This window comes from Saccostrea echinata, unplaced genomic scaffold (genome assembly GCF_033153115.1).
Source record: "Saccostrea echinata isolate AGI-Se365-2 ecotype Australia unplaced genomic scaffold, CSIRO_AGI_Sech_v1 ptg000009l, whole genome shotgun sequence".
Lineage (NCBI taxonomy): Eukaryota > Metazoa > Mollusca > Bivalvia > Ostreida > Ostreidae > Saccostrea > Saccostrea echinata.
The window spans coordinates 23813215-23821909 of NW_026889758.1; the positions used below are offsets into that span (position 1 = coordinate 23813215).

Below are 8695 nucleotides of genomic sequence, written 5' to 3' on the forward strand. Positions count from 1 at the left end.
GTTTTAAAACTGGAATGTCAGGAGGATAAGGATTTTCCTTGCTTTTATACAGTTACAGATTGCTGACTCTTTTCATTTTATTCCGATAATCTATAGTGAAAAGAAACTTTGATTCAGGCCATGCATAATACTTTGAATTAAGGTATATCTTCATAAGCCAAGGGTTTCTGATCCGCTAGGGTTTGTGAGGAGTGCAGCGAATCAGAAACACTTGGTAAGCAAAGATGTCATTCTCCCATTTTATTTCTATTAGGAACCGTCTCCTTGCAAGATATCTCAGAAAGTTATGTCTTTAACAGAGAGAGATTCATATCCCTCATTCATATTCGTCATTCATCTTTATTATTTTTGAAACTAAAATGTCCTTAGGACACATTTTTAATGCCACTTTTTTTAAGATTAAGGATATTAAAGCAACAAGAGGCCCATGGGCCACAACGCTCACCTGAGTAACGTTGGCCTTGCTGTTTTTCACCTGATTTCTCCCCCCTTGTAGTACTTATTGTGGCCCCGCCCTACCCCCAGGGGTCATGATTTGAACAATTAGAATCTACACTACCCCAGGATGCTTCCACATAAGTTTCAGCTTTTCTGGCCCAGTGGTTCTTGAGAAGAAGATTTTTACAGATTTTTACTACATATTTCAATGTAAAACTTGGATTCCCTATTGTGGCCCCGCCCTACCCCAGGGGGTCATGATTTGAACAATTTAGAATCTACATTACCCCAGGATGCTTCCATATAAGTTTCAGCTTTTCTGGCCCAGTGGCTCTTGAGAAGAAGATTTTTTAATGACCCCACCCAATTTTTGTATTTTCTTGATTATCTCCCCCTTGGAAGGGGACTTGGCCCTTCATTTTAACAATTTAAAGTTCCCTTTACCCAAGGATGCTTTGTACTAAGATTGGTTAAAATTTGCCCAATGGTTCTTGAGAAGAAGTTGAAAATGTGAAAAGTTTACAGACAGACGGACGACGGACAACAGGTGATCAGAAAAGCTCACTTGAGCTTTCAGCTCAGGTGAGCTAAAAAGATAAACAAATGTGAGCATTTCGTAAATTCTATGGTCCTTATATGACATTGTTAACAAATATAACCTATCATTGGGTCGTTATTTGACTAACATGTTTCTTAAGCTTTTGGTTATATACTAAATTTGACTATTATTTGGAATGTTCCGTCTAACTGATCAATACAGAAGGAAAACGGCGGGCGTGACCAGTCATCAGGGGAAGCTTACTCTTCCTAGACATCTGGACTGGGTTGCTCAAATCATTGGTTAATTTTGACCACTGGTTAGGTTAGACGGTGGTTTAATTCTGTATCCACTGGCCAACTAACCACTGGTCAAATATCTGTTGCTCAAAATAAAATTAGCCCCTGGTTAGTTAACCACAGGTTAAATGATTTAACCAGTGGTTAGTTTCCCACAATGCATTACATTTGTTCACTTGTCAACTAAAAAAATGCTACCATGGTAAATTTCATAGGCCTATGAGTGAAACGTGAGAAGTTATAATGTTACAACTGTGTAAAAGAAGTGGAGAAACGCCTATAGATGTAACAGTTATCAACACTAAACAAACGGTTTAAGTTACAAAAAGTCAAGAAAGCACAGGTTTGGCATAGAATTTAACTATGCTGTAAATTCAAGTGGAGGATCAATAAGAACATAGAGTGGTATAGGAGAATTAGCACCACGGTGAAGATGGATAGAAGGCTGTGTAAAATAAGACTGATGGTGGGCACCATTATATAACCCTCATTGAATTTATAGCGTTCAAGCTATATATTAAGACAATGCATAGTGACTCGCCATATCTCATCGGAATTATTCCTATTCAATACTTGGCTATACTTACAAGGTAAGTACATCAATTTGCATCATCTCATACTTAAATAATAACTGATTGAACACCTTTACCTGTTATCACCATGCATGTAAATGTCGTCTGCTATGCATCCGAGGAAGTTCGCACTGGCTGCGTTCTCGCTTCAAAGGTGATTGTGTAAAATCATCTACACCCATATTAAAGGCAGTTTTAATTTTATAAAGGCATATTTTAACAAAATATGTCATTTTATGAACTTTCTGTGTGAAAGCACATATTTTTAAATTTAGAAGCAGGGTTGACATTAATTTATACAGATTTCTATGTAAAATACTAATAATATGTCATGTTTTACCCTCAAAACTCCAAATTACGACTTTCAAAGTAGGATTATGCATCTGACATGTAGAAAGAAGTTAGAAAATGTTGTTTTTTTTTATTTTAGATGACTTAAAACTCTGTGCACCACCTGACCGCAGTCAATTATAATGTCTACAGACTTTGCCGTAAAAGCACTTTAGGCTGATTTTTTCAAGAAAAGACTAATTCTGGGTTTGCGAATGAGTTTTCAACAAAAGCGACAACTGCGATAAAATGTGAAGAAGTAAAACATGTTTTTCAAAAGTGTTAAATTTTACAAAGACTGGATTTACTTTCATTTTATTCACCTTAAGTGATTCATTTATTACTGGAGTGGAGGAATAATGAAATGAGTTAAATTTGTCTAATAAAAGTAATGCACAAATAAAATTTATTAAGAATTTTTCAAAATTAAGATGCTTATGATCAAAAATGCATAAATAGTGTCAGGGCATGAGAGTGAATACTTATTCTGAGTTCCAACCATGCATCACACATATAGTACAGAACGTCACTTAGCACCATGGTACGCCTCTTATACTTCTCTAGACTTTTTCCATGCTTTCGCAGCTGACATTCAAGGTTTTTCAGTTTGCCGGAGAATGTTTTTTGTCATTTTACCACTTTTATGTAGGTGTTGACCCTCTCTTTTAAATAAAGTCTCAGTCAGGATGTTTATTTTAGCATGATTTGTTAAGCACATTAATGCATTGAAATATTAATAAATTACAAATTAAAGTGATGAAGAAATTTGACATATTTACACAATCGAAATATCAGAATAACCATAATTCAGCTAATAGAGTGCCCTGTTCTTCTTTTGTCACATCCTATAAATTTTATCAGCAGTTTTTGTACACCCACCCACCTCCAAGAATCAGGGAGGATGGCCTGATGTTAGTTTCTTTGTTGCTTTATTCACATATAAAAGTGTTAAGACCAATAAAAATGTTTAAGATTTATATTTATAAATTTAAATGTTGAATTTTTATGTAAATTTGGTGAAACAAAAAGCTGCAATCTTGAATTAATCATGCATATTCATCCAACACCTTTAAAATTCCTGAGTAATTCAATGAAAAGAGGATAATTATGTATGTTCAATTGGAATTTCATGGCTAATTTGTGTCTGCAGCGAAAGCTAGTTACATAAATCACAACAATAAATTACATCTGAATTGTTTTCTCCATTTTCTTATCATCAAAGCAAGTTTAATGGAGTGTCAGAGCTGTCCAGAACCTCCCCAGATGCTGATATCATTTGAACTGCCCTGTGTTACAACACAGCTTTTAGATAAACTTCTGCATAGCAGGTTGTAGACAAGTACCTAGGCTTTATTTGGAACATAAATTGACCAGATGCAGATTTTATTATCAGCCTAATATTTAACAATTTCTGTAAATTCTGTCATTCTTAGGAGGGTAAAATGCAATTTTGTTATGTAATAATTGCATAAAGGTCCCAGACTTGTGAATTATTTTTTGTTTGTTGTGAAGAACAACGCATATACTCTCCACGGATACAAAATTGGTTGCCAGGCTTAGTCCATTAAGGATGAAATTCTGCTTCAAAATATGCACAAAAACTTCTTGTCAGACTGCTCAGTGTGTATTCTTGACTGCTCTGGAGTAAGGGAGATAAATGCATCATATCTCCAGCAATAATGAGAATTAGATCCCCAGACTTCAGGATGTTAGTGACAGTTATTTAAGAAATCTCAGGTGCAAAAATGAAAAAAATCTGACAACTTCAAAGGTCCTTCAAGGTATCACACCGGTAATTGTAGTTCCATACATAATAAAGAATAAAAGAAATATTTTTTTTTATTGTGAGAAATTTTTTGATTTCCCTTATTCTATTTTTACATTTTCGGTATCTGTGCTTAGGGTATTTTATGTACTTTGTAAAATATTAAAGGTTTTTGACAGGAACTATTTCTTTCGGGGCATAGGAGGCCACTTCCTGGGGTGCACACAGGATGTTTATAAACACATTGAATACACGTGGTTTTGAGGGTATTCCTGTTTGCGGATGGAAAAAATCAGAAAATGCCATGTAGGTACCCTATTTTTGGTGTCAGCTGATGTGACTGGTAACGTTTAACACTTCCTGCTAAATATTTTTTCATGAATTCGAATACCTGATTTTTAATGATTTTTTATTCTATATAGAATTACATAGTGAAAACAATTACCGGTGTGATACCTGAAATAATTACCTTGCCAGAGGGAACGCAATTCAAACACTTACAAAGAAATAATAAACTTTCACCACATTTATATCTGTCTTACTATCACCGATAGTTGGTAGTCACTACTATTTGCACTTCTGTAAATAACAGAAAGACATAGATAAAGTGGGTTCGTCACTTAGGCATTTCGCTCCGAACCCATACACTGTGTAACTAAAATGATAAATGTATTATCCAAAGTTTATTACATAAATGCCAAACCTTTTAATAAATATCAATATTTAGAGAAAATAAAGGACTATATATAGATATCTAATAACAATAAATATCAAATGTGCAAATCATTTTTTCTAATCATTTTTATTTATTTATAATCACAGAGGGACCTAGTCAAAATGAATGTAAAATCAAAGGAAATAATATACACTTTATTTAATGCATTAGGCAAGAAACATAGCTTAACAAAATGGGGCCAATAAAAAATCATTATCAAACGAATGATAATTAGTATTGTAAAAAATGATTAAATAAATAAGCAAGACATTTGAAGAGGGGGGGGGGGGGGTGTCGATTCCCAATTTATTTTAATGTATTTTAATAATTTATGTTTGGTTACCAAACTAATATATCAATTTATTGATATCCTTATTAAGCCTATATACAAATGACAAACAATTTTATCCATTTATACATACATATATTCAATATCATCTTTTTATCAGCAGGTAGGGGAGGGCCACTTGATGACATTCTTTGCAACACCAACAATTTTAGCCTTGAAAGAACCCATTCGAAACACATGCTGATGCTGAAGACATGAAATCCTATCATATCTTTGATAGTGTTGTAATCCCCTCTTCCATATTGCTGCAAAGCCATTTCTACTTGACTTATAAATGACTGTGTCTTTGTTATAGTACTCATCAACATTAAATTAATGATTACAATGCATATAAACCTTTGTTTCTTTTCTTATCCTCCAAAATTTACTAAAAAACAATAACAAGCTAGCCATGATTATCCACTGGATAAGAGACTTAACCCACCTCGGTGGACTGGCTAACTTTGGCCAATATTTAACCACTGGATAGCAAAGTTAACCAGTGGATAAATTCTGAGCAACAGAATTTAACCAGTGGTTAAAAGTTAACCGCTGGATAAGAGATTTAACCAGCGGTTAGCACTAACCAAGGTTTTGAGCAACCCAGCTCTGATTTCCGGGACTCCGTGTCTTATGCCTTGTTCACATATTTGCTTTGTAATTTTTGTTAAGATCGGTCGCTGTTCGTTATCACCTTTTTCATGACTAGTGTAGATCTATAACGTAAGTAACAATAACAATGAGTTTTACTCTGTTTCCAATATTTAAGGATGTACAACACACCCACCCCAAACATTTCTGTCGTTTAATTTTCTTTATTTTTGTATATTTTATACATGACTATATCTACTATAAGTATGTACATTTTCGATAAAATCGTTCGAGTCATATTTGGACAGGAAGTTCCAAAAATTACTCCCCTTTGTCTGTTCAGGAGGAGAAAAAAGTATTCTATAAACTAACTATAAAATCCTTCATTTTCAAAAAAGTCAGAATAGCACGGCTGTCAAATTTCATTGACTTATTCTTTTGACCATTAAACACATAAATAAGTTAATTCTGTATAGTAGAAGTACATATCGACAGAATTTTTTTGAAGAACTCAAACTGAAAAACGATGGTTCATCTTAGCCTTGAAATATGCGTAATTTTCAATTTAGATATTTTTTTTTATGAAAAAACCTATCGTTTAATTTTGAAAAAAATATTTTTTTGATGTAGCTGGTTGCAAAAATAATATATTTTTCTGGATGATTTTAAACGACTCATTTTCAATTTATGGCGGAAAATTACCCCCCCCCCCCTTTTCTCCCTAAATCACGTTTCTTTCAGACTTTGGTTCGATAACAATGCTATGAATCTACAAATACACATAAAAAAAACTCCTAGTTTGAAAATATCTTTTGCTTTAAAATTGTTATATAAAATCATAAAATATCAAATTTCTCAAATATAAAGCGCATTTAAATGTAGATTTATAGGCAATTTTTGACTACACCCCCCCCCCCCCCCCTTATTTTTCGTTTTTGCGACGCAGACCATTCGAGCTTGATGAAAAATCGTTTACACTGCGTAAATTATTTAGTCAATTGAGTCCGTGAAGTACTGATTCGTTAATTCCTGTATGCAGATTAAATACTGACCACTAGTATGTTTTGTACTTAGTAAAAACTTACTTTCTAAGGATTTTATGTCCACGTATATAGTCCACACATGTATATATGCATTTAATTTCATACCTAGATATGAATTCAACTTGCATTGAATTCTAATTTTATTTAATGAATTTTTATTTAATTTTTTATAAAAAGTAAACCCACATTGGTGTTTATTCAACTTTCCTGTAATGTAAATGTAATATATGTATTATTTTTTAACGGTAATTATCCAGAAATTTGCAGTTCTTGGAGAAAATGGATAATACATAATTCTTACATGGGACAACATTCCATCGGTAGTAAACCCAATTTTGTTACCAAGCTGATAGGATTTCAAAGTACCCATTTAGAGACTGAAGAATCGCAGCAGGCATGGTTTCGAACTAACGGGAATGTGAGAGACAAATTTGTTCTGTCTATAACAGTTAATAATTAATGTGTCAGTTAACTGTGATGAGATAAGCTGGCAATGCTCTTCAGTGATATTTAAGATATTTGCAAGTAATCCAATGTATTACTCCTGCTCCTCATTTCATATGCATGTCATTACGTGTATTTCATTAATAAGATATTTACACCCCTTTTGTTAGTATCTCTTGTAGTTTAAATACGATAGTGAAAGACACGCCCACAAACACAATATTCCATAAAATTCAGAGGGTTGCATAGCAATCTTTATTCACAAACATCATACAAAGATGCCGGTCTCATATTTGAAGTGTTCTATTGTTGGTGATGCTAAGGTTGGCAAAACTTATTTGTCTAAAGTGTTTGTTGGAGAGAAGGGCGATTCGAAGTATACTCCCACCATCTTTGACAATTACTATGGTAAGTTTTTTTAAAAAACAGTTTTAACACGTTATACATGTTTCGTTTTGCATTTCTGTTACTATACACAATGTACATGTACTTATATACCTCTTTTTACAGGTCAAACATTCTGTAGAGGAAAGAAAACCAATATTGCCATTTATGATTTGCCAGGACAGCATGACTTCGACCGGATGCGGAGATTTGCTCTCAAGGACAGTAATGTCATCATCATTTGCTATGATGTCCAGAAAAGAATTTCTTTTGAAAATGTTCAAACCGTGTGGATTCCTGAAATTCGTCAATTTTTTGGACACTCCATCCCTATTGTTCTCGTAGGGATCATGTCAAACAAAAAACAAGCTAGAGGTGTTTCCAGAACAGAAGCTATTAAAGTTACGTCCGAAATGCAACTTCATGACTATTTTGAGAGTCATTATGACGATAACGCTGGGGTATTATGTCTGTTTTCTTGTGTTGCAACTATTGCACAGAAAATCAAGAAAAGAAATTCCTCATTCTTCCGCCGTATCTTCATGAATTGTCATTTGAAGAGAAAACTGAGTAAGTTTGCATGATTCTTTCCAAAGGAATCTGATCATATACACCGTACCTACGAAAGGTGAATCGAAGTCTGGTCTTCGAAAAATAACACGAGGAATGCTGATTGGAAAGAAAATGGGGATTTTGACCGAAGGCATATCTAAGTACTCTCCTTGGGCTTATAATGAACAGAGACTTAGATGTTAATTTAAAGACTGAAATTCTTACATTATTGAAGAAGAAAGAAGGAAGAAAGATAGCAAATACAATTTGTTATTGAGTGATCATGATGCGCTTTATATGTTTTTAAAGCAAATTCTATTTAGAAAAAAATATGTTCAAAAATAAACACAGTTTAAAATTATGTTTTTCATTTTTTATCTGTATAGAGAAGTAGATAATATACATCAACGTATAAAACAAAAACCAACCGTTGGTTGCCAATATATATATATATATATATATATATATATATATATATATATATATATATATATATATATATATATATATATATATATATATATATATATATATATATATATATATATACAGCATAATGAGGGATATTACATCGTCATGCTTTCCCGATGAAAAATTGGTCACATCATTTTTTAAACATTAGAAAAAAAATGCTCAGAAAATTTCCCTCAGAAAAGTGTTGTTTATTACAATTTCATAAATTTTAATGATATTAAC

General features: G+C 33.0%; 1 protein-coding gene across 1 annotated transcript; it reads left to right on the forward strand.

Moving 5' to 3' along the window:
• The first annotated feature begins 7341 nt into the window (after nucleotides 1-7341).
• On the forward strand, nucleotides 7342-8031 carry LOC133182564 (uncharacterized). Its single transcript, XM_061317409.1, has 2 exons — nucleotides 7342-7471; nucleotides 7574-8031. Exons 1-2 carry the CDS (start codon nucleotides 7342-7344, stop codon nucleotides 8029-8031), a joined length of 588 nt encoding a protein of 195 aa, XP_061173393.1.
• The last annotated feature ends 664 nt before the right edge of the window (nucleotides 8032-8695 follow it).

Bases quoted from the DNA above. Each gene is read 5' to 3' on its own strand.
- LOC133182564 (XM_061317409.1), top strand. From the start codon at position 7,342: ATGCCGGTCTCATATTTGAAGTGTTCTATTGTTGGTGATGCTAAGGTT. The intron at 7,472-7,573 runs GTAAGTTTTTTT...CTCTTTTTACAG, and splicing joins CATCTTTGACAATTACTATG to GTCAAACATTCTGTAGAGGA.